The sequence below is a fragment of the Channa argus genome, chromosome 22, assembly GCF_033026475.1.
Source record: "Channa argus isolate prfri chromosome 22, Channa argus male v1.0, whole genome shotgun sequence".
Taxonomy (NCBI): domain Eukaryota; kingdom Metazoa; phylum Chordata; class Actinopteri; order Anabantiformes; family Channidae; genus Channa; species Channa argus.
Genome location: NC_090218.1, coordinates 10,810,884 through 10,837,083, shown reverse-complemented (window position 1 = coordinate 10,837,083; position 26,200 = coordinate 10,810,884). Strand labels below are relative to the sequence as shown.

The 26,200-nt window shown below is 40.6% G+C and overlaps 1 protein-coding gene across 6 annotated transcripts in view; it reads left to right on the top strand.

Moving 5' to 3' along the window:
• The window catches only part of larp1 (La ribonucleoprotein 1, translational regulator), a 40,612-nt gene that overhangs the window by 1,243 nt on the left and 13,169 nt on the right, over nucleotides 1-26,200 (top strand). The window contains exons 1-6 of one of the 6 annotated variants that reach the window (XM_067492443.1): nucleotides 9,222-9,586; nucleotides 16,320-16,384; nucleotides 17,086-17,151; nucleotides 21,341-21,412; nucleotides 24,346-24,472; nucleotides 25,937-26,074. In XM_067492443.1, coding sequence (XP_067348544.1) covers nucleotides 17,146-17,151; nucleotides 21,341-21,412; nucleotides 24,346-24,472; nucleotides 25,937-26,074 — 343 coding nt within the window. In that variant the 5' untranslated portion in view covers nucleotides 9,222-9,586; nucleotides 16,320-16,384; nucleotides 17,086-17,145. Of the gene's footprint in view, nucleotides 1-9,221; nucleotides 9,587-12,678; nucleotides 12,748-15,566; nucleotides 15,586-16,319; nucleotides 16,385-17,085; nucleotides 17,152-21,340; nucleotides 21,413-24,345; nucleotides 24,473-25,936; nucleotides 26,075-26,200 lie in introns of those variants that run through there. The other 5 variants (XM_067492442.1, XM_067492441.1, XM_067492439.1 and 2 more) reach the window with 5 other exon arrangements.

Genomic DNA, 26,200 nt, shown 5'->3' with positions numbered 1-26,200 from the left:
GCTTTTCTATGAGTGTATTTGTCTGTCTCTTTGGAGGTGAAGAACATCTAAATTGCAGCTGGTGTTGCAGCCGCATAAAGTTGGAAGACATCGAATTTAACTAGAACGTCCCCTTTTTTTTTTACTTAATCACTCCTGTGTGTCCAATCCCATGCCAACCAGTCAGCCAAACCTTAGCTGACACCCTGCGCTTGCCAAATATTTGAACCGGTGTTTACTACTGTTTACGCGTTTGTTCGGGAGCCAAGTTTCGCCACACATCCCCGCCAGACATTAATGAGACATCCGCCCATGTCTCCCCTTGCATTAGTGTGCAGAAAAAGCCCGGTGGTTCAGCTTAGCCGGCTAACAATAGCAGCACACGGTCCTGCCTCGGCCTAGCTCGTCGGTGAGCCCTTCCCCTTCAGATGCTAGCTTAGCGCCCAGGTTGCTATTATTCCACAGTCACCGTGTGTTTAATGTGTCAGCTTTATGGCGTTTCTATTATCGGTTGTACACTCAGAAGCACCACCAAACTTGAAACACCTGCTCATTTTAATCCCTAAACGGAGCAGGTTTGTTATGAGACATCACGTGTTCACTCCACGTGTTCCCCGAGAGAAAGGCATGGGCGCTAGCTAGCTAGGCTGCTAGCTCGCAATCCTTAATAGCAGGATTCGCCAGCTCTGTGCAAACTCAAGAAAGCAGATGCGAATTGAGTTTGTGGGGCAGTGTATGGTCGTTGCGTAGTCGATAACCCGGTTGTCATGTCGTGTGAATGTGTTGTCAGTGCTAACCCGGCTCGTGGCTGCTTGTCCGCCCAGCTGGCTGTAATCAGCATTTAAGCTAGCAGGCAGAGTCATCATGGCTTCTGCGCTAACGGAAATGTATCTGGGCTAAAACTCGCGACTAAATGTGCTTTATCGTTCAAATAATAATCGGGACGGTCTTAAATCAAGATCCTTAATGTGTTATTTGGGGTGTTTGTTGGGGGGGCTGCCAGGTTCTCTCCATAAAGCCAACTGTGGTTCCATGTCGCTCAGCCATGTGTGTTTTTAGCTGGACACTTGTTTTGCAGTCAGTCAGGTCACCGTGATTGTGGCTGCAGCCTGTCAGCCATTTGTGTTGTCTTTTTGTTTGTTGTGCTGACGCATGCGATGTGGATTTCAATGTAAATGCTGTCCCCTGACTCTGGATCAGTCTGGGTGAAGAGGTTGACATGAGCAGTCAGCACTGTCTGTCGGCCCACTATGCTGCATGTTCCCTGTTTTACCCTTATCAGATGTGTGAATTGAATAATTTAGAGAAGCAAGAAAAAGTCAAATTGTGGTTTTTCGTGTATTTGAAGCTCCTTTGGTCTTTATGATCCACTAAACTCTGCAGCTCCATACACAGATCTTATTGCAACCTGGCTGCAGTGTATGTATGCAAGAGCAGACTGTACTTGAGAATCTTAAAGTTGAGTCTTATTGACTGTTAATCATGTCTTTCCATATAGGTTCTCATGTCCCAGTGGTGTTTAGATTTATTTTCATATCGATGAACATCCGTCCTACTTCGAAAGTCGCTTTGTGCACTTAAATCACTTCCTCTGCGTTGTAGTAGACAGTGGGGACCCCCCTCTGATTTTAAATTTTGTGACCTCTCATCAAAAGAAAAGATCGGAGCATTGCAATGTGAAAATTGCTTTCTGTTAAATGGTTCTTTTCTATGTGAGAAACATTTCCTGTTCAGCCTTATTTAGGACTTTAAAAAAATAGATGAAATTTTGAGTGTCCTGTGAGTCTGCTATAAAACAGTCTTTGTCCTTTGTCCAAACACAGGAGTAAACACACAAAGCCCACGTTTTTTGATACGTGTAAAGTAAATGATGCCGGGCAAATAAGACCCCCCCAGTGGGGGGTGTATCTACTGGTGATTTTTGTACAGCAATGACCAAAATGTCAAAACTTTACATTTTCCCACTGCTGTTCCCTACAACCCAACTTGTCTCTGATCTCTGAATGTGATGTCTCTGACTTTGTCTCTAGCTTGTGTTGAGCATATTTGTTCATAATGTACGCCCCATTTATGATTTCCTATCTGTCAATTATAATAATTACATTAGTGTTGCACGATAGTGGAGCTGGAGTGGTAACTAAAGGGTAGCAACACACACGTTTTACCATTTTAAATGATCTAAAAATTGGGAAGTTTTCTTTTTAGTTTGCCAACCAAAAAGTTAACAATCAAGCCCTTTTGACAGGTAGAACACACTCTAATCAGTCATGTGTACCCTGTGTGTCCTTGAACATGATCCAGGACTCATGTCCTGATAAGAACACCAGCTGAAAGACTGAAAATGTATTTCCATGGCGCAGACAGATTTGTTTTAGGATCACAGTGGGAAGATGTTATAGTGTGTGGCTTTAATTTGTGGCAAGCGAAGGGCGGATCTGGTTCCACAGCAGGCAGCACATTTTCACAATCGCCTCAGACGTGTCGCTACAGGCTGGTGTTACTGTTAATTATCTGGGGAGATCACCATTTTAGCCACAAGGATACAGTGACAAGGTCCATTCTAGCTTGCTTTTGTTGTCTCTGAAGAACTGGCTTTGCACACTGCTTAACTGTTACTTTGAACTTTATTTTACCCCCTATAGGAATCCAGCCTGCTGCGTCACTGTATCTTCCGTATTTAAATAAAATACATCAGTTCGCATTTTTCTTTAAGCAGATTGGACTTAAAATGTGATCGACGTCGCGAACAGCCTGTGTGAAGGTTTTGTTTTTTTTTTAAGTTTTTTTTCTCGCAAAGTGCAGAGGACTGTGATTTGAATATTTCAACATGTTAAGATGACTGACTTTTTCTTTGCACATGTCTGTCACTGTTAAGGAAGTGTGGGTGTGTGTGGTCACTTTACTTTCTGGTTTGTACGGCAGAGTGCTAGCAGGTCAAATTTTTTATTTTGTGAACATATTAGTTAGCTTTAGTTTTTGTATGTCTTACACTTACACACAATGTATCGTAGTAGGTTGAGTTTCAAAATTGTCACTGATCTGTGCATTTTATTTGATAAGCAGATGCACGACGCCATTAGTTGTTGTATGTGTAAACGTGCACGCGTGCACACACAGTGATGAAGTAATGGTACAGCCTTATTTAAAGACTATATTCTTGTTGCTGGTGTGAATAGGGCAGACAGACACATTTGTCTGATTTGCTGTCCTGCAGCAAATCAGGAGCAAATGGCAGATCTGCCAGTGTCCTGCATCTAAAAAGTTTTTCACGCTTTAGCACTTTGTTCATATGGAGGAAGCTCAGTTAACAACATAACACATAGAGCCGCACGCTCTATGTGAAACCTTAGGTAGAAAGGAACTGTTAAATAAAAGACCCCCCCCCATCCCCCATCCGCCGGTTACTGGCCATTACTCGTAAACTTCATAGGAAAACTTTATTGTGTGTGTGTATACACATACTGTGTAATGTGACATCGTGTAAGACAAAAGCGTTACGTTGTGTGAATGGCTTTCTGACTCTAAACAAACTTGTGACCACGAAGGACTTTAACTCGTGTCTTGCGTAAGGACACTTTGACGCGTAGCCAGGGGTGCTGGGAATAGAACCACTGACCCTTAATTGTCATGGAAACAACAAATCGGGTTTCTGAATTTGGTCTCTGACACCCAAAGTTACCACTTTAACATTTGCAGGTGGACGGTGGCGGAAAAATGACTGACGACAACAAGAGTAGAATGCTAGCACTGCTATGCTAAAGTCTTAAGATCTAGTTATTACTCGTTTAAGCAAGTTTACCTACAGTCCGTCTTCTTTGCCCATCTCCATCGAGGATCTCACCTCAAAACTGTGCTTTATTTGTTTTGCGGGTTTTGCCTGACTGCAGTGGGTTGATGAGGATTTTACTTTCCAGGAACTCGTACGACATGAAAAACTGTTTTGTACTTGTATCAGTCCTCTTGTCAGCAAGTACTCTCACTCTTTGTGCTCATCACTTTGCGCTCCATTCTGTAGTGACATGAACACAACAAAAAAACAAAACTAGAGACTGTTTGCAGTTAACGATACAGTTAAAATGTGTGGGCCAGGCTTCCAAAAAATGTCAGAGGTGGTGGATCACTGGTCTGCTGCATGTATAGGCAGATTTCCATTAACCCGAAGTTCGTGTAAACACTGTTTTTTGTGGCTGTTGAGAGGGAACCCCCACCCCCCACCCTCACCTGCTGTCATCAGGTGACATGAGGATTGTTAGTAGTCGGCGAGTTTTACGAGGTCACAGGACACAACAAAAGTCACAAAGCTAGGAAGCATGCTGATGCGTGAAGGAGTAAGGTGGAGCTGAGTAGATATTTTCTGTGTTGACGTGACCTCTGATTGCTCTTCCTGTAGAAGTTGTGAGGTGAACCTTAATTTCTTTACTGGCACAGACTTTTACTTTGATGCTGTTTCTCCTACTAAAATCATGCTTTAAATTCTATCACCTCACCCCTCTGATAAAATATAACATTGCCACATGATGCCAAGAACAATAGAATTGTCCATGTAGGGGTTCGTTCTATGAAACAGGAAACGAACCACGATTGAAACTCCTTTTGTGCAGTCAGTTATCAATCCTACTTTCAAAAAGTCACTCCCTTGATTTCATATAACTTTGAAATCAAAGGTGCCAAATGATTATAATTAATTGCATGTAATTTCTGTCTGACAGTCTGTCAGTATTGGGTTTCAGACATAAGGACATTTTAAATGCGTCCTCTTAGGCTCTGAAAAACTCTCCACCATTTTCTGACATGGATGTAATAATTATGTAAAATCTGCTTATTGACATAACGGAACCATGTTGTATTATCGAGTACTGTATTAAGGTCTTATAAAAACTGAATAATAGCACTTACTGCTTAAATTAAGGGATATCAAAGGGCTCAACCTCGGAGCAGATTAACCCCGAGTGGAAATGCTAAACTAGATGCCAATCTACTCCACCTCACACACCCATTCATTGCACACACTCTCTCAGCCGTTTCAGATGAGCTCTCGTCTTGCATCGTCCAAGCTTGAGATGCTTTATCAGCTCAGGGTTGTGTCTGCGCTCGGTGATAGTGGTACATCTCGCAGCGGAGACTTTGCATTACTGGCTTTTGCTCAGGGTGTGGACAGTTTATATCAAGGATGTGTCCAGTTTGTGCAGTAGAAAAATGTTACCAGTAATTGGCCTCTGCTTGTGAGTCTGGAAAGAAGTTTGTGACAAAGTGTCTTATTTGGAATTGTTTGGTTCTGTAGCGGCAAGTCAGAGTCAACCAGCCAAAACAATAAGGTGTAGTTCTTTTTTTAACAGAGGACATCTGGGAGTGGAATGGGTTTTTAACTTTCTAGGAAATGTTAAACATGTCTCCTGAGGTTAAAAAAAAAAAGCAAGAGAAGAAAAGATCACTTTTATTTTTAAATGCCAAAACCAATCTCTGTTTGATTTGATGTTCTGCCTCCAGGCGGGACACACACTTGCATGCATTTGCTCCAGACAAACTCTTCCTGCCGAAATGAGATGTTTGTTTAATCGGTGAGAGCAGCAAGAAGCTGCAGCATCAACTTTTGCCATTTCTTTTTTTTTCTAGGAGTACGTTTAGCTCGTCAAGCTGTGTGGCTTCTGCACGGCGGAGGATGAAGCTGCCATGATTCCTCCCCCCACACAGACATTTGCGGTGTGTGTGTGTGTGTGTGTGGGACACTTTTTGTATCTTTTCAAAATCGTTAATCCAGCATTCACACCAATTTCTCATCACAACTGTGCAGCAGCACAGAAGTGAAAAGGAAACTCTCACCTTTTTCTTTAAATCTGTATATTCTTTTTTTTTTTTTTTAGTCAAACACTCAAGGACTGTAAGTCACTGTGATTTGCGAGAGACTGTTAATAGTTTGCACCACTATCCCTTCATATAACAACTAATGCATCTCTTCTTTTATGGTTTTACTTCAGCTTTAAAGTGTGTCTATTTAGAACAAGTGGAAACAGATTTGATTACGGACGAGGTTGGACCCAACACTGCACACGACGGTGCTTGTAGAGCCAAACCTGAACCTAACGGTACACGCTCGTGTGTGCTGGGCCTAAGTCATGCCTCTCACGTATGACTGCTCTCTGGGTACCACACAAAGCAGTACAGGGTGACAGTTCTTGCATCATTAGTTGTTTTGAGAACTAACCCAAATTATGATGGTATTTACCAAATCCCAAGACTCCTAGGGATTCATGTTCAAAAATATTGCTGTCCATTCCTAAATATTGTTTTTTTTCAATTTTTATAATTGTAGTCATTTTCTTGGCTATGACATCCTTTTTAAGGGTGACATGTCATTTCCTGTCACCATCTTTGTTTTGTGGGTCTTGGTTTCACATAATAAAATCCTTCTACACACGCACACGCTACTGTCAGGGTGTGGGCCTGCAGATCCTTCCAACAAGAAGAGCTCTTTTGATTCATGCGTTTAAACAACATAAAAAGTGACACTGCTTAAAAGGTTTAGACCAGGGATGTAAAACTAGCATTGCAGACATATGAAGCACCAATTCAAATATCCAGCTCACTTGTGTTGAGCTTGTGCAGACTCAGATTTTGGGATGCACACAGACGTTCTTGCTGGGTCCACATCCTTAATGTCAAATAGATACGGAAAGCATGAATTGGCTTGAAGTGTGTTGACCTGCGTTGTTGTGCTTCTCCTTTGTGGTCAGGCTCTGTTTGTTTACTAGAGTGAATATGCCCCTAAAAGCCTCTCAGCAGTTTAGTAGATTATAACTGCGTCTCTGTGGTTATGCTTTTATTGTGGAGCAGCTACAGGAAATGCAGTGTAGTTTTGTGTCTAAGACTTTCTTAGTGATGCTGTTCTTCAGTATAACATGGTCGAATTAAAAACCTTACACCAGTCTGAATGTCTTATAGTGTTATAAATCAAAGAAGGCACAAATGATATTAATAGGTTGATAACGAAAGATTAAACGTAAGATTAAAAATGTAGTTATTGAGCTGACTACAGTGTCCTGTGTATACTTGATGCAAGTTTCCTCATATCTACTGGAAAAGGTTGATCTTGATAATAAATAAATTGTGATCCAAACCCTACAGATCTTTTTTCTTCTTCCTGCTGTTATATCAGTTATGTTAAAGTGCTGAGCTATTAACATGAGATGGATTCTTTAACACGTCTGGCTCACAGCGAGACTAGAAGCAGTGCTTTAAGTCAGAACTTACAGAAAACATGCCCGTTAGATTTAAGGGTTTAAATTCAGGGTTACAGGTAAGCTCAGGTGAGCTTGGTAAAGCTCAGTTACCCTGCTGCTAAGTTACCTTGGCTTAAAGTGTGTGAATGTTTGTGTGTGCACACAGGGAGACGCCTCGTGGCCCTCTGCTGTCTGAGCTTTCTACTGTGTAAGAGGTGACCTCACTGGTCATGTGACACTAGTGAGAGTATTAGACATTTGTGTGTGTGTGTCACACTCTGACTGTTTCCTCCATATTTGGTTCTTGCAGGAGGGCTTCCCCTCTTCTGTCATCATTCTGCTCTGCTGTGCATCTTGTGAGATCATCAGAGTGCAAGCAGCTCATAGCAACAACTGCAGAGTTTGTTTCACGGTGGTTAAATGTTACTTGAGATTTTTTTCTGAGAGAATTGACAATTGTTAGCACTTGCAGCTCCTAACTTCTTAAAGCTTTGAACTCAGTTCCTTCAACATTTAATTTTTTAAGGTCTGGAAAATTCTGCCTATAATTATTACTACTGGTTGATGTTTGCTAAAAAGCTCACTGGCTCTTTCAGCACAAGTTAAATCAACAAGTGTATTTACTTTGTATTTTATTAGTTAAATTCATCAGTTTCCTATCTCTTCCTACCAAGCTTCAAATGCATTTGCCTTACCTGGTTGCTTAAAGAAACCAGGTTAGCAGGGTAAACAGTGGAGACTTTCACACGCACTATAGTAACCTGGTTACTGTATACAAGGAACAGATCGGCACACATTTTTTAAATAGAAGGTGTGATCTCTCTTTCATCCGCCACTGTCTGGGGTCTTTTGTTAAGCACATGCAAAGTTCTGAAAAGCTGATTACAGACCTGGTTTCAGGTGCACGTGGCAGAGAGTTCTGCATTCTTCAGGATAAATCGAGTTTCCCTAACCCCCCCCCCCCATTACGTTAAACAAGTTTCTCATTCACATGACTTCAAGAAATCATCTTACTCAGGAAAGCTAATTGTGATTGTAAATGGATTAGTTTAGTGCATGTAAATGCTGTTACAGTCTCTGTCCCAGGGCCTCATGTGGTCGGGGGGGGGGGGATGGGGGTTTACATGCTTAGAAGGCCTTTGTTGTAGGATACTTAAGCGTCCACCCCCATCAGTGGAGTCATTATAATAATGGGTATCATTGTCATATTTATCTGAAAAGTGCTATTGACAATGTGAAATGCAATAAAAGTCAATAAATTCAAAAAATAATGAATAGGAACTGTAGTGTGTAAAGTATTAAACTTGTATTAATGAGTAACATGACCTTAAGTTTAATGTGGCAAACCAGGAAGAAACCCAAAATGAGACATCACAACTGGTTTGAGTACTTTTTCAAAAGGTTCTGACAGCATTTCAAAAATCTTTGATTCAGAAAGAAACTGAAATCCATTTAAATAAGTGTTTTCTCTGTCAGACCTGTGTTTGCTTTGCTGAAATTGTCCCGTAAGGAAGTTGTCAGGGTGCTGCTCCTTAGTATCTTAAGCTGCCTTAGTATCTGGGGAAATCCCAGAAGAAACATTCAAATATCATTCAGTCTCAGAATGATGTTACAAACCAAAAAGTCCCATCATCTTGCTGAACGCGGCCAGTTTCCCAGGACTACCAGTGTGTTTATCTAAGACTGCAGCCTACGTGGCACAAAGTTTATTTATAGTTTTTTGCCAGCTCTACCCAGGGGCTTTGGAGCAGGTATTGTCACTTGTGTGTGTGTGTGTGTGTGTGTGTGCTGGGGCACCCATGGGAGTTTTGTCTTTGGACTCCACCTGAGCCGAGCTGTGCGCTCGGTTGTGAGTCTGAGAATAAGAGCGGAATCTGCAGATGCTCTTTAGTTTTAATCTAGAGGTCAGCAAGTAGTAAAATGATCAGAGAATAGAGCCCGTAAAGCTGAGGAAACTCAACAAACTGCACAGGGAAGGCAAAGGGAGACTTGATGGTTAATGTGAACTGGCGGGGGTTGGTGGGGGCTAATGTTAATGGTAGCCTCTGGCAATCTGACGAGCGCAGCAACAACTGCCTCTGAGTGCAGTGAAAGAAAAACCAAGGGAGTAAACACCAAGGGGGAGAAGGAAGACTGAGAAATGAGAGTGGATTGTGAGAAGAGGGGAGGAACTGACAGATTGCAGAGGCTGTGTTGGATAAACTGATGATTAGGGTAAAGCAGTTGAAGGATGAATGCAAGGTTTGGCTTCATAAAGACAGACATTGTCAGCTTGTTTAAAGCTCGGTAGACGCTGGAACACAGCGCGGTGGCGCAGCCAGGATTCTGCAACTCTGCAAAGTAAATCCATCTGTGGCAACAGTTTGATTTCAGGTCGGGGCATTCCTAAGGTAAGCAGCATAAATCCGTTCGCTTTACAGAGGGGCTTCACTGGCCGGACGTCCCCTTGCTGGATAACGTCAAATAAGAGTTAAACCATATCCAATTGTTTTTCTGTGCACCTTCTTTTGTGCCCTCAAAAAAATCACTCCATGGGTGAAATTAATGATAAGTGTTTCTTCCACACCTGATCTCTAAATGCAACCTAAGCTGAAGACCCGTTTAGACATTACAGTGTAAAGCTTGGGCTCATCTGGAGGCTACTTTTTTACTTTGCGTTTGCATTATTTACTGTGCAAAAACCAAAAGTTATCATTTATTTATCGATATTTATAATAACAAGTTGTTTCAGCCACAGATTCAGTTCTCCTTATGCTTAAGAGTCTTCCTTTGTAATTAAAGTAAACTTTAAAATGTATTTATATTGATTACAACTCATTACATATATCAGTGATATTGTCAAGTCGTGTAGTTTGTACAAAATGAGCAATATTACTATGCAACAACAAGCAAGAGTGAGATCTATACACAAGCTCTGTTATACGCAGGTAACTCCTGCCATAAACTAATTTTAATGAGGCCTGTTCCCGAACCCCCCCCCCCCCCCCCCCAGACCTTTCCGTAGACTTCACCGAAATGTTGCGTGACCGTTTAGCTTTTTCTGGAATGTGACGTCATCCAGCAGGTCGCTGTGTTTTGTCATAGACATCCACAGTGGTGGTGGTTTACCTTGTTTGACATAACACGTCTAAATCCTTAATAGTTTGGTTTTGTTTTAGTTTAGCTACAGTTATTTGGGAAGTAATTTGTAAAATATCTTTATAGATTTATCAACACTTAAATCCAAAAATATTGGACTAGAACACCAGGTTTGTGTGTGTGTGTGTGTGTGTTATAAGAGTAGAAAAATAAAAAGTGTTTGCCACAAACTGGAGCTGTTTACTAACCATCACCAACTTTGCCTGGTAAAAACATAATGCACGCTTATGGAAAATTAAATGAGTAATAATATCCTAATCTTTATTATTATTCTGACATTCCTCTTTCATACGCTACTTGGCACCTACTTTAAGCTAGAAACACCGTTCAAACTTCAAAACATTCAGATTATAATGGACATTGTTGCTTGTATGTGGCTTTTTAATATGTTTTATTATTTTTGTACTTTAAAAAGTGATGACGTCATTGATGACATCTGTGACATCACATCGTTTCCTTTGAAGTTTTTCACAGCCATTTTCAGCAAAAACCTTTTGAAAAAGCTTTGAAAATCCTTTCAGTGCATTTTATTTTCTCGAAATGCTTTTGTATAGTTGTTGGATATTTTGCATGTTGGTTAAGTAGAGTTTACATTAGTTTTGTGTGGATGTATTAAACTGAACACAGATGAAACCAATATATCTTCTCACGTTACCACTCTAAGTGACAGTTTAATAAGTTTACACCTATTTACATTAGAAAGACGTGTTACAAAGTGATGGCTCCCTTAAATTCTTCTAATTCAGTTTGAAGTTCGGGCATGAAACTGGTTTAATGTGTCTGTTGTGACCTAACAGGAACTACATTGCTCTTATGTGTCAGGTCAGATTTCAGGTACAGCTGATGCATCTCAATCTTCCCGTTTTGTTTATTCAGAATTGCACCAGAATGATAGTAACGGGTCAAAAGAAAGTGTGTTCTGCGTGTGTGGGCAGAGGTCATGAGGTTTCATTTAGCACTGTGTCATTTTTAAAAATGAGGATTAAAATCTTGTCTGAGTTGATGCAGGGTTTGTCAGCTCGTTGAGGAGCAAGCATACTAGTTGTTGTTTTTGTTTTTTTTCCTGAGTTTCCCTGCAGAGCTGCAAATATAGAATATAATTTAACCCTTTTTTGTTTACGTCTAATTGACTGGATTAGTGCGTTTCATTTTTCTCCATGATTCTCACGGGATAAGCCGAAAGGACACACACAAAAAATCTGTGTTTGATGAAATGTAAATGCTAAAACGTGATCGTCTTGAGCCTTCACCTTTTCATGTCTGCGCTGGTTCTTTCTCTGTCTGTCAAAATAGTGAGACTCTGCTATATCGTGTTTAAGTAGAATAGAAACATAATTAAAGTCACATTCAACTCAAGTTTACAGACTTTGAGGATAAAATTGGGGAACATTTGTTTTTTCAATGTAGCTTTTTAATTGTAGGTGGGAGGTCAGCTACTTTTCAAACATGTATGAATTCCTCATTTATGTGATCTGTTTTCATTAAAAAACACATACTGAAGTGCTAAAGAATATAGAAAGTTCATGGGATAATGTTTTGACCAGCATGGAAATTTTTGTGATGTGGCTCCTTGAGGAGAAGTCCTGGTCCTGGTGGGGGGGGAGGGTGGGAGGGTGTCTCTCCTCTGACCTTAAACTATCATCTGATATCCCCTGAACACTGAGCAGCCCTGTGAGTGATGCCTACATTCCTGTAGTGAGGAATCATTGCGACTCAGCTGATCAGGACGATGTGGTGTAGTTGGACAGGCTTTGGGTTCATCACTGAACAACCACTGATTGTGCACCGGTTGCCATAGTTGAATCCAGCAATTCAATGCACAGTTTTAGGAAGCAGGAAGAGGCCAGGTTTGATAACCTTTCTGTTTTGGGGGAATCTAACGGCACACTTTACTGGAAGTAACCGGGCTGTGGCCTTTTTTGGATGTTCTCTCAATTTTTACCTCATTACCATGAATGTGCGCAACAAATTATGTGTTGGACAAGAAACACGAAACATTGATGTTTAAATACATGCAGTGAATGCAAGGAAGGTTACTTTGAGAACACTGTGAAATAGAAGTAAACGCAATTTTCTGTTCTGTTTTTCCTGTTGTCACGCGTCTCGAAAGGTAAATTATACGTCCGTGTGTAAGCGTATTGATGACATCATCAATGACATCACTGTCTTTGAAGTTTGTCTCACCAGCTGTCAAGGAGACAATGTTTTGTTTGGCTATATGAGCAAATGGACAGGCAAGTGCAGCAAGGGAGTAGTGGAAAGTTCTGTGTGTAGAGTGGAGGTACAGTTTCTTAACGTGTTCTTTGGAATTATTTTGTTATCAGCTCAGTTGTGGAATTTGGAATTCAATAAACGTTCAGTGTTTCATCACAACGGCATCTGGAGTGGATAACTGCTGGACCACCGGACATGAGTAAGCCTGCCTCTACACACAACTTTCTCTGTATTATGTAAAGTTACTTAGATCCTGTCCTCTGTCATGATGACAACGCTAAAACACTAAATTAAATTTGACTGTTCCATGGAAAAAAAAAAAGTTTCAGAGGGAACTAGCGCTTTGGTTCCTGATCTGATCAGGAGTCACATTGTAATCTGCCTGCGTGTGTGTGTGTGTGTGTTTCTCTAATTAACATGCTCTGTCATGCACTGTAAGCAGCTATAAAATCCACATTACCGCTGCTCATGCTTTGTGGTGAAACTAATTAAATAAAACGGATGGATAATAAGTAGCTGAAGAATTCATGGCGATTTTTACGTCACTTAATTTAGCACAAAGTTGAGCTGTTGCTCCTTCGTCAGGCTGCTGACCAGGTTAGCTGCTGGTTCAGTCAAAATCCAGACGTGGCTTAACAAAAAATTAAGAAGGGGGGGAAAGAAAAGCCAATGAGATTTTAACATTTGATTTTTAATAAAAATACTATGTTTTACTGACTCAACGTAGGTTTTCACCACAGAAACTTCAAAGTGAGCTGTAACTGAACTGGCCTGCTCTGCTGTGCTCTTCACAGCGTTATGAAATGAAAATTAATGAGACATTTTGGTGCATATTTCTGCTAAAATCATTTTACTAATGGTAGCTTCAAGTGATCATCATACAGGGTTTCTTGTTGGGTTTTATCTCTTCTCTTTAATCCTTTCTCATGCTTTATACTTATGAGAAAAACTTTGTTTCTTGGGAACAGAAATTCCCACAAAGCTTCTGCAGAAAATCACTGGAAGACACATGACGGTGACGCAGCACACAGCGAAATGAATCAATGGTCAAAACTGTACTAGTCTCCAGGTTTGAGCTTTACCTTGTTCACTGTTTCATAGCCTAAAATTAACAAGAGTTTGAAAGAAATCGTGCAATGTGACGTCCATGTTTGGGATGCAAAAATACACAAAACAACTTATAGTATAAAGTTAAGCTGTGTAAATTATTCTGCTCACTGCTTCATGAAAGCATAGTCTGGACATGCTGTGCTCTGTCTGTGTTGCTGGCCATGCATAGTTTTTATGATTTAAAAAAACATCATAGATAAAATAATTGGATGCAGCAAGGTAACAAAGGGCACTTCCTGTGTCATAGTTAACAAATTCCTTGTGTCCTCAATTGAAGTCATTGTCTCTAAACAAAATTACATGTTGGTTATTTATTTTTTTAGATGATTTACAACCTAATTCTTTTTTTAAAATGTATTAATTGTTTTGCTGTCTACATGAATTCAAGACAAAACACAATTAAAAATAGATTTATTCAAAGGACCTGTGCAGCAATAACAAAGCGTACGTCAGACAGCACCGTCACACAATTGCAAAAAAGCAGCTATATGCCACAGCTTCTATAGGGAAAGTGTTTTACAGTCTTTTTTTAAATTATTTTTTTAACAATTTCTAAATGTTTTTTTTTATGTAAGCCTGCACACAAAGTCGAGGGAAAGAGTAAGGAGTTACCATGTCGGTAATTTCCATATCGCTGAGGTAACATAACTACTATTCTTCGCTTTTATTTTGTTGTCCTCACAGGCACCATTACTGCTGCGTCTTGACTAGCAAAGTCAACATGCGCTGGCGTCTCTAGGAAAATGGAGACGGCTTACGTTACTGTTGTAGCCCCAGAGCCCTGCTGGCGCTACCGTTTTTGAGTCACAGCAGAGATAGATATGGAGAACCATTCCTTCCACCTTTAGAGAATCACCTTTCCGTGGATTCTCTGTCCTACGCAGTGTGTTTGTGCAGCCATGCTCTACGCAGACATGACCTCTGGACTGTAAAGACACAGTGTCAGAGTTCATGTGTTTCACACATGTTGGAGCACAGTGGGGGGTTTAGTCAGAGTCGTATGTTCTCACATGCCGAGAAACTGCTTGATTTTAGTGAGTGGTGGTACCTGCTCAGATTATCCTGCAGAGATCAGTGTTTTCTTTAGAGCACATCCAAGAAAAAAAAGTGGATGCTTTGCCAGTTAAAAAGATAGATGATAATTCACTGCTCTGTCCACACACAGGCTCACTCAGACATTACCTGGACTTTGTACTGGGCGCTCACACGTGTGTGTGTGTGTGTGTGTGTGTGTGTGTTTCAATGCTTCCATCTCATCTCCTTCAGCTTTTGTTAGTCAGTAGTCATCCTCAAAGCCTGTCAAAGTTACTCTGTTTGTCATATTCTCCTCATCAATTTTAGCATCTGTCCTGAGCCTGACGTGTTGGTATTTATGATGATGCGTTTCACATGATTCATGGGTAAAAACCTTTTGATTTACTTGATGTGTGTTGTTTTGCTTAGTGTTTGGCCCGTTAAACGTTTATCAAGCGATTTGCTTCAGGGATGCAAATAAAAGATCATCCTGGTTTTCTGTGCTGATCTCATACATATAAACTTAACCCTATATTAAGTTGCTTGCAGTGAAATTCTGGTTTACTGCTGCTCTTTGTGTTGTTAGTGATGTTGTCTGTCAAAGGATTTCATTCCCCTCTCGCTGGCTCGGTCTCTCGACACAATCTTCCTTAAGGGGTTTACTGGGATTTTGCTCTTCGTGCGAGTAGCTCGGTGACGTCCCTGTGAGACGCGCTCACGCCACGCGCTACAGGAGGTAGCCACTCCCCCTTTAGGACACACACAACGTTTGAAATTGGTGTGATTTTGTCAGTCTTACAGATTGTTGTTCACAAAAATGCACATGCTTTGACATCTTCTAGGGTGATTTTTATTTTATTTATTTGGGTTTAGCTTCCGTTTTCATTAATGCAGGAATCCCAAAAGATTATGGGTATGTTTCAGCTTACTTCCTCATTTTAATGCAAAAATAATTCATCAATTTATCACATCACAAATTAATTGTCTGCGAATTTGATAATTGTCATATTTTGAACTAGAATCTGAAACAAGGTGGAATATCTTTGTAATTTTTTTTCTTCTCCAGGTTAAATAAAGCATTTTGAAGACCTCACCTTTGAGTCTTTAATAATCTTATGTTCTTTTTACACTTCAGCTCATTGTCTTCAAGTGTTCCCAACGCACTTCACTCCATCTTTCCCCACAGTGTGCTCTGGTTGTGAACATGCAGACAAACCCTTAGAATACATTTTTATTTTGCACTTGCTGTTGCAATATGTGGTTACATCAATGGCAGGGCAGAAAAAGCCTGTTTGCTTTTTGCTTCAGTCTATCTGGAAATGATGGCACAGCTGCGTATTAAGCATCGGAGGCCTTGGGGATAAAGGCAGACGATTTACTGAGAATCTACCTGCCACAGGTAGATAAGAAAAGTAATGGAGACGTTCATTAAAACATACAATACAGGCCCAAAAAAATAATTGAGCACATGTGGGGAAAAATGAGAGAAAAAAAAATTTAGTTTTTCGTGTTGACGTCACTTTTGGAAGTGTGATGTTTCCCTGCTTCATTCTCAACATATTGCAGCTGCCTGATGGTTCTTAAATGATTTGTGTTGATATCTGCAGAGCTGGATGTAACGTCGACCATCTTCATTTGTTTCCACAGAGTCGACTGGCCCCGCCAAGGTAGTGAGAGCAGGAAACCCACCCAAAGCCAGGCGTGGGGGAAAGGTAATCATCGGTTCATTTTTAAAGACATCATCATAACACTGACTACACCGACCTGGCTCCTACATGTGTACAACAGTTGCAGTGAGAATTGTGTCAAATCCTCAGTTTTAACCGTCTGTTGTTCCATATTACAGCATGTATGTAGTTTTAGACATTAAAACTTGCACAGATCACTTTCATTAGTCAGTTCAGGGCAGGTGAGTGAAATCAGCGAGCCTGCGTTTCTGTTTTGCCTTAGGCAATGTGTGAAAACCTCCCCTCACACTTTTGGAATGCAAATTTTAGTTCCTGGCGAGCCAATGGTTCCGCAGATAAAGCAGACAACCTCCGCTCGAAGTGTTTCATTCACAACTTGATGGCAGGCGTTCGTTCTGCCGGAGTACTCCTGGGTTGTAAACCACACCTTGACCATAAACTGGTGTGACACTATTACACAAGCAGAATAGTAATAAGAAAACAAAGACAAAAACCGCGATGAAAACGTGTTTTTTAAGACTTATGCACATGCACGTTACAGGCGAGACTATGATGGGATCAAAGGAGTGGAGTGGTGCTACCTGTGCAGACATGCCCGGATATTGTCTGTCAAATTAAAGCTTTTATAGTAGAGTAGAGACGTGTAAATAGTGCAATAACATAATACTAACATGTGAAGCTCCTTCTCACTCAGCTTTGTTTTTTTCCCCTTAATTGCTGCTCAGGTTGGAGATTTTGGTGACGCCAACAGTTGGCCAACTCCTGGGGAGATCGCAACTAAAGACATGCAGGTAGGTGTTATTGTTTGTTTGAGGAGAGCGCACGAGTTATTGGTTTATGGGTGTATAGAGAAGTCGAGATAAGAGGAGGGAATCAACCTGATGTCCACACATTCCCCAGTGGCTGTATGATACATATTTCATTCAACATGTACTTCTCTATAAGAACTTTATACTTTTGATAGTTGATTTATTTATTCATATTCTTACATTATAAGCTCAAGTTCAACTAAAAAGTCACAGTGAGGAAACACACAAGTGAAGCAGACATCCAAACGTCTGACCCGTTACTATGCTGCTGTAACTGAAATAATTTAAATCACATTGTATCGTGTAGCTACCTTCAATTCACTATTTCTTTTAACACAAAGTAAAACACAAAAAATGGCATTTTACACTATTTGCCATATAATTGAGGATGACAGGAGACATTGTTTTAATTCACTGTGTATTTAAGTGAGAAGAAAAGTGGAATCGTGCCTCTATCTGCAGGAGGCAGAGGCCAAAGTGCATCACAACAACCTCCACGTTCGTCACATGACGCACACTCGCACTGGTGTAAAATGGTGAATACAATTTTCTGCCACAAACCCTGTGAAAAAGCTCTCTCTAAGATGAACAAATGTAAACATGAGGAAATCTTCTTCAGTAAGTCGTAGGCAGAGGAGGATGTTCTAAAACGCTTTTAAAATGCCGACTGGTTTCGGCGTGACTGGGTCCTCACCTGGAGGCAAAAACAGTAAAACACATCGTTTACGCCTGGTACTTTTCATTGATGACACACTGGAAGTTACAATAGGGCAACACAACCTATAAAACCATCACAATTGCATCCAGACATGAACACAATTAAAGTTGAAACAATTGCAGGTTCACATCTGTTTTTTGCCTCTTTGTTTTTCAGTTTGGAGAGTCTAAAAAAGCCATAAGAGAATTTTAATTGTACCATTCATGTGTGCGTGATCTCCGGCACCCAAATTTTATTTCTTTATTTTAAAAGGCAAGAAGCTGGCACCATCTCGTAACTTGATAGGCTCTTCTCTAGAAGATTCCTGTTCTGGGGCACGTTGTGGGACTGGGTGTCGTAATAAAGTCAACTTTTTACTTTTACTTTCTACGTGTTTTTCGGGGTTTAATTGACATTTGATATCAGGAAAATGCAGGAGGAGGCAGACAACAATGCTACACAGAGTTAAAAACATGCATTGTTTTTTTGTTTGTTTTTTTTTATATAAAAAAACATCTCACTAACTTCAGGTCACATGTTGCATTCCAGTCCGAGCAGCTCAGGTTTCCTGCTCTAGTTTCTGTAGTGAGTGTGTCCCTTTCTACAATAGATATTTTAGTGGTTGTGGCTGTAATTACACAGCAACTAAACACTGTGCAGACAGCGCAGTCTGTTTCTCCCGGTCTGACTCTGTGTCCCCTGGACTGCGTCTTTCTTTTTTATTGTTAGGGTTAGTCCAGGCTCACCGCTACAGCCTGACCTCTTGGACACTGCCTCAAACCTAGTTTCTCTTTTGGAAATCAGTCCTATTTTGTACTAGACTTGGAAATGGAAGGGGAAAAAAACAAACTCAATATTTAGAAAAACCCAGTCTCAGATCAAGGAGATTGTAACATCCTTGACCCTTATCACCAGTTCATTGGGTTCACCCAGTTAAAATAAAGAGTCCGGGAGTAAATGGCCCTTCACAAAGGGGTTAATCCTCATGAGGTGCTGATTACACTGACTGCTCATTTTGGAAGCTATAGTTTGTACTGCTTTTGGACTGTACTGCGTTTTATTACTTTCTAGTATTTAACCTAGTTTCACTTTACAATTTATCTATTTACATTCAGTGGAACACAGATGATTTCAGTTGTTGAATGAAAATCCTACAAACACACACACACACACACACACCTAGGGGATAATTTTTTGAAATGTTTTACAGAGTTTGTGTGTGGATTAAGAATCCTTTAGAAGCCAGACTGCAGTGGTGGGAATGGGAATCAAGAAGCAATTCCAAATCGTTTAACTCTGTTCCAATTCAATTAACTCTATTTAAATAGTACTCAAGTTACATTTAGCTTTAACAAAAACAAAGAAGCAGTTCACCAGGACAAACAATGGGCAAGTGATCGGTTGTCTAGGCACAGTGACGGCTCATTTATTCTTCTCCAGGCTTCTTATTGGTCGCCCGGTGGGGCTGCTGGCCTCCCCTCCACATGAGAAAATGTGGGTACATCTAGTGAGTCAATAAATTGGCAACATGGTAGAAGATGTAAGCATGATGAGAACAGCAATTTGTTGTTTCACTGGAGCTCAGTGCTGAATCATTTTTGTTTGGTCGTCTTGTCTGGAATTTGGCATGAAAGCAAATGATCCGATCAAAAACAGAAGAAAACCATCTCATCTCTGATCACAGCCGACGTACAGACCCCCGTCTCCTCTGTGCTCTCAATCCCTACAGCTGTTTCTCCAATGGGGGATGTTTAATTTGTGTCTTCTTACAGCACTGACAGTAACCGGGTGCCCCTCACACCCATTTTCTATTTCGGATCCCTGGATGGTAGTGTGTCACCGTGAGAGCGAGCCCACTAACCCCCTATTTTAGGCAGCACGAAGGGGAGCGTGCACGCCCCCCGAGCAGGAAGATGTGGGTCACGTCACCAGTGCTAGGAATAAATGCTGGATCCAGTCCAGTGTCAGGAGGGTGAGAGGGGTGGAGTTAAAAGATGATGGCTTAGGCCTAGGAAGGGATGTCCTTTGAGGGTCCTCCATCCTTATTTTTATTTATTATTATTTATTTCTTCTCAAATTCTCTGCTTTAGAGTTTTGGGCTGAAACGATTAATCAAAGTGAAAGAAAATGGTTTTGAAAATGGATTGTCGGTCTCATTATTTGCTTTTTCTACGAAATACATGTCTTTAGGAATTTTGGTGCACATGAGATTTCGGGAATTTCTTCTAAATTGGGACCAATATCTACTGGGACACTGGTCAACTGATTAGATTTAGGTGGTCAAAGGTCACTGTGATGAATGGAGGAAATGTTTAGAATGGGAGTCTGGACAGATGCATGTAAACAGCAACTTGATTTATGGATATGATGACAAAGCAGTAAAAGTTGATGCTTACTTTTATGCAACACAGAGTCTGAAATATAAATGACAGGAAACCAACTTCTCTGTACTTTATTACTTCCTTAATTAACTGTTTAGTCAATTAAAGTTTCAGCTTCTTAGCACAGTTCTTGCGCACTGATGCACTTGAAGAGATATTAGGCTACAGTGATAGACTCTATTCCCCTAAAAATCTCCTGAGAAATGTATTTTTTTTATTTATTTAGGGTGCACGTGTTTTTTTTGTTTTTTTTTTGTAGAAAGGACTGTAAGAAAGTTAAATACTGCCCCATTTGGATCTGCTTTTCATTTCTCGTGGTCTTTTTTTAGCGGTCGATATTGTAACTGCAGCAATTTTTCATTGTAAAGGTGACTGAAACATAAGCTACATCAGTTCCTTCCCGCACTGGAAGAAGAATGACTGAATCAGCATCCTTATGATCGCGACATGATTGTCTCATTATTGCGTTATTTCACATCCTTATTGATTCAGGAAACCTGGTTTACCCATCAAACCTGAGCTTTAAACAAAGTTTAACTGTTCATTTTCATCATGCCACTCTCCTCGCTGAAAATCATCGCAGATCTCTGCACAGGGCTATAAAGAACACAAAGAAGGCCTGTGTTTATGGTAATGATGCAGCATTTGCCTTTCAGCCATTGCAATGTTTTTTTTTTTTTTTTTTTTTATATATAAAAATAATAAAACCAAAGGGGAGCTCCGTAAGCTGTAGAGGCAGCAGATGCTTCTTGTTATCCACAGCCAGTTGATAATTTCAGTGTGTCTGATGGCAACAATAGACGTAACGCCTTCATGTTGTTTGGGCTGAGCAGCACAACACAGAAGAGCTTTTAAAACGAATCCTTTTTATCTATACAACTGCTGGGCCCTGGTGGGACCCACTGAAGACCTGGTCCCAGAATCTTCTCTCATGAAGTCCCCAAACACTGACATTTTAACTCATGTTCATTTTCTGTTTAGCTATAGATCATGCTGTACGTTCTCTACATACTGTGTGTGTGTGTGTGTGTGTGTGCAAATCATGGTCCGCCTCATTGTCTTCTCTAAACTGCTCTTCCCTCCCTCTGTTCAGATCGAGGCAGTGGCACGGACCGTGTCCTGCCCGCCGACTGTCAGGCAGGTCAGAGACTCATGGAGATCCACTGTAAGTTCAACCTGCAGCCCATGAAACCTGCGACCTGCCTACCTGCTAACATTCACTGTATCTGATTATGATACCACTAATAAGTTATGAATGCAGTGAAGATGACTGCACACTTCTCAGCCACACTGGGTCTTTCTCTAGACACTTTGAAATATGTATTTATTTATTTTTTTACCCTTTGAGGTCAAAACATTAGTTAATTATTACATGATAAAAAAGTTAATCTTCCTTTTGTTACAAATTTTATGCATATTGTAGCCATGAGATTTTGGTGTGCATTCATCAGATAACTTAATGATTCTATTAGTAATCATTTAAACATCTGGACAAATTTAAATTTAATTCTCCCGTGTGTGAGGAAGATTTTACAAACATTGATTTCATGGTAACTATTTTAAAAGAAAATATTATTTGTCTTTAGATATTTGTGCAAACTGTTGAATGTCATGCTTTATCGACCCCTATTTATTTTCTCCACTTCCTGTTTTACATCTTTCTTAGCTTTCAGCTGCAACAAGCAAAATGTTGCAGTGGTGATAAACAACCTACTCCACATTTCTCAAGTTAGAGAATGTGTTTTGTCATTTTTCTTATGCTGGTCACATGGCCTGACAACGCCACAACAATCTGTAATATCCAGTTAAAAAGACAACCCACAACTGCATGGTGGCGCAAAATGTTAGCGTGATGCTTTTATGATGAAAAGTATCATAAAAGTTGAAAAAGATGATGCAGATTAATGTATTAATTGGACGACTTAAACGACAAACCGTTTATAAGGGCTGTGACTTTGACCAGTGTGCTGCCAATGAAGTTACACAGCGTTGAGGCCATAGAATAGCAAACCGTTATCTCTGATTTTATTCTTTGCACCTTTTTAAAGAAGACCACTAAAAAAAAATTGTGGCTCTTTCTGTAACAGCAGTGTCCAGCCAGAATAAAGCCATAAGTTAACAAGACTTATTCCTATTTCTGATAATGATGATAAAAAGCTGTAACAGGTAGATGAGCCCAGTAATATCAATGGTCATCTGCAGAATTGAAAATGACACAAAATACAGAGGTGATCTGATGTTCTGCCTGCGGGGGATGAAAACTGATGCTTTTCCTTAAGTTTGAAATGTTTTTCTTCTGCATTCTAAATGAATCTCTAATTTAATCAAAATCCTTTTGAGTTTTTTCGGCTTTATAAAAGTTATTAAATGAGCGTTATTTTAGGGAGGTTCTCCTTTTGAAGTTTGATCTTTGGTGACGCACGTTAACGTCGGTAAAGGGCCAAAGTGCACGTTTGGTGTGTGGGAACTCGATTGTTTGGTGCATGAAGTGCATCTCGCATCTAGTTTGTTGCAGTAAGACAGACTCTTTGCAGGAGTGTCACACGGTGCAGACGTGTGTGTAGTTGATAGCCGAGCTGGCGCAGCACAGCGCAGCAGCTGTTTGATTTGACTAAACTCCGATATCAGCTCTGTTCACAAAGATAGCTAGAAAAGGCCACTGGATGTATGTTGGACTACCCTGTGTCCGTTACAGCTTGGCGTCATCAGAAGGACAGCGGTAGTAGTCGTGTTGCTCTGCTGCAATCCCACATTTAAATGGAACTGAATGAACGATAGGACAATGGAAATTCTAAACCCACATGCAAACTCGCTTTGTCCTGGTCACTTTTATTGATACAATGTACTATTTCACCGTGAAGGAATTAAAAAAAAAAAAAAAGAAAAGAAAAAATGTATTTACCTATTTCAAGCTGATGTCAATCAGCTAATGTCAATGTAAGATTTGTTGTTTTAAGTGCAAATTTTATTTTAAAAAGTTTTAAAACATTTTCTTATTTAGTTTTACTTAGTACATCAATTTCACCATCGTCCTTATGTTTCCTATTTGGGGATATACAGATTAAAAAATAATAAACTTCCCCCTGCATTCAATATATTAATCTCTCTCTGCACAAATAACCTACACTCTGTACTGTCCCTGAAGACATCGCAGTCGGCGTGCAGAGCTGCTTTTCACGTTAAACGTGTACGCAGGCGAATACTAAGTCCGCTTACTGCAACAAGAACAGGAAATTTACCTCCCAACAACCATCGAGAGTTGACAGGACTGAGAAATGTTAGCGGTTTAATTAGCTTGCCAGTTAGCTTCTGTTTTATAGAAACGTTATCGCTGTTTTATACAGATCTTAATGTTCTCTGCAAAAACACATTTTTCCCGTGCTAGGCAGTGCTTTTTAAGCAGAGAGCTGTTTTTTTTTTAAAAAAAAAAGAGAAAAGGGAACTTGGGAACCATCTGTATACATACAGAAACACAAACTAGAACCACTGGACACAAGTTTAAAAATCAGTTGTTTACAGACTCGAACCTTAAAACGGGCTGTAAAATACCCCACACGTCCCACCCAGCCCCTTGTTACTGTGTCAGGCTTTTTGTTATTGCACATCACATGCAGTTTGCAATAACAATATTGGTTTTCAATTTCACTCAACTGAAAGATAGAAGCCTGTAAAGTGTCCTCTATGTGTGTTTGCTGGCTGTATCCATGATGTCAAGATAAAATCATGAGAGAATTCTGTCACATGCAAAAACACTGCAAGGCCTTGAGTTTTTTAAAAGTTAAAATTTAGGATGATATCCTTTATACTTTTCATTGGGGGGGGGGGGTCCCAGCAGCAGCAGCAGCAGCAGCAGCAGCCCCTTATCTGATATCTGTTCTTGGCTATTAGCCTGTGCATGTATAATCAAAATACATGTTTTGGAGCATGTTTGGAGCTCAGATTCAAGTTTGCAGAATTAGAAAATGTTGTATTTGCAAACTTATTTTCCCATTTAAATGACTTTAACAGTGCAGAATTGTGAGCTAGGTAAATAACCTGATGTTTCTTGAATGCTTCACTGTTTTCCCGCTCTCTTCATATCATAATATTCTTCTCCAGGCTCCAAAGACAACGACCGTCAAGAAGGAGTCAAAGGAGAAGAGAGAGAGCAATGAGGAGAGCAAGGAGAACCTGAAGGCCAAGTCGGACGACTCCGGAGAGGAGAAGAACGGCCCGAAGAAGAAAGGTGAATATGATCAGAGCGTGGCATTAAGCAAACGTTTCCTTTTGTTTACAAAGCATATATTTTGTCATATCCATTATTTAGGAACAAATGCAACTACAAAACATAAACTTCTGATTGATTAAATGCACCTCAACTGGGTAATCATCAGTGGGTAGTGCAGGGGTAGTGGGAAAACATGCAGAACAGGGGTCTGGTCTAAACAGTTTTTGCGTTGTGTGGACATCAGTTAGTCACATAACCAGGGCTTGAGATGCTGTTTGTCAGCACAAGGATTGTGTAGACCTGGATGTTCAGGCGGGAAGGTGCTGGCTACTGGAAGCCAGAGATATGAAGAGTACTTTCCCAGTTCCTTTCGTGAGAGATGCTGCTCTGAAGAGGTTTGGTTGTGCTGCTGGTTGCCCTGTTAGTAACAGTATGTAGCAGTTGTGATGAGATATGGCTGGTGCCCACATGAGTTTGGTCACGATTAGGAAGGTTGGGTCTGATCTTTGTTTCATTGTAGATCACATTAATATGAACATCACCCATTTAAACCTTAATGATTCTAAATAGTTTAAGTCTTTTATTTTATTTTTTATAACAATCCCAAACCTTTCTTCTGTTGACCGGTGACGTATCGTTCAGATCCAATCTGCCGACATGCTGTAGAAGTGATGAGCTCTTCATGTCTCTTCTCTGACTCAACATCTGTGGAGAGAACTTTCACAACTCTGATCTCAGCGTCGAAGCGAAGAGCCCTAACAAAAAACACTTGGGCCCTAAATTTGAGACCCTAAATTTGACGACCCCCAAATTTCTAGGCGTGTGTGGTGTCACGTGTGCCAGCTGCAATGAGCTTCATTTGATGACGATCGAGCAGTCATCACTACAGTGACATCAGTGTCACCTGCAGCTCCACATTGTTATTTATTCCCCCCCCGCTGTCATTCCCTATTCCACTCAGCCAGCACTTAGACACAGGGCCACGTCACTGAAGAGCGGTTGTCGTTGGTTCTCATCTTTCACACACTGACCCCAAATGTCCACACAGCTTACTCACAAGCAGATGTTGTAGAGAGCAGGTGAGTGATTCCCCCTGATGGGCCGGCAGAGGTACTGCAGCTCTTTTTTTTTTTGTTTGTTTTTGGAAAGACACTGCAGCAATTAAAAAAAAAAAATTCTCAGATCTGGAAACACTGAGTTTGGTACACACTGAAACTACACAGCAAGTGTGTGCGTCTGTGCCATGCACCTCTGCTGTCGAAAAACCACTAACCAAATAGTAGTAGAGAGGAGGTTAGTGCAGGCTTTAACATCTGAATGGGGATTGGGGACAATACAGTTAATTTTAAAAAAGGATTTTCCATAGTAGGGGCATTGTGCAAAGTTTTTACAAAAATGTAAATGAAATAATTAGTAAAGAAAAACACTGACTCATTTGTGCATTTCAGCTAACTCTGTTTCCTACTTCCATATTATTACAAGCAGGAAACAAGCAGAAGTGGGTTCCCCTGATGATTGAGGTAAAGAGTGAGGGTCCCAGGGAGCGCTCTGCCTCCAGGAACAACAGCCGGCAGAATGAAAACCCCCGTCTGCCCCCCAACGCCAGGAACGACCTCAGAGGTCAGTCTGTGAACCAGCATATGTTCAGGTTACTTAATGGAAGTGTCAGGATGTTCTAAAAGCCAGAGGTTCCTACTGTACCTGTTCCACTTCATCTGCAGCTGATTCAACCAGCGAAAAGTCGTA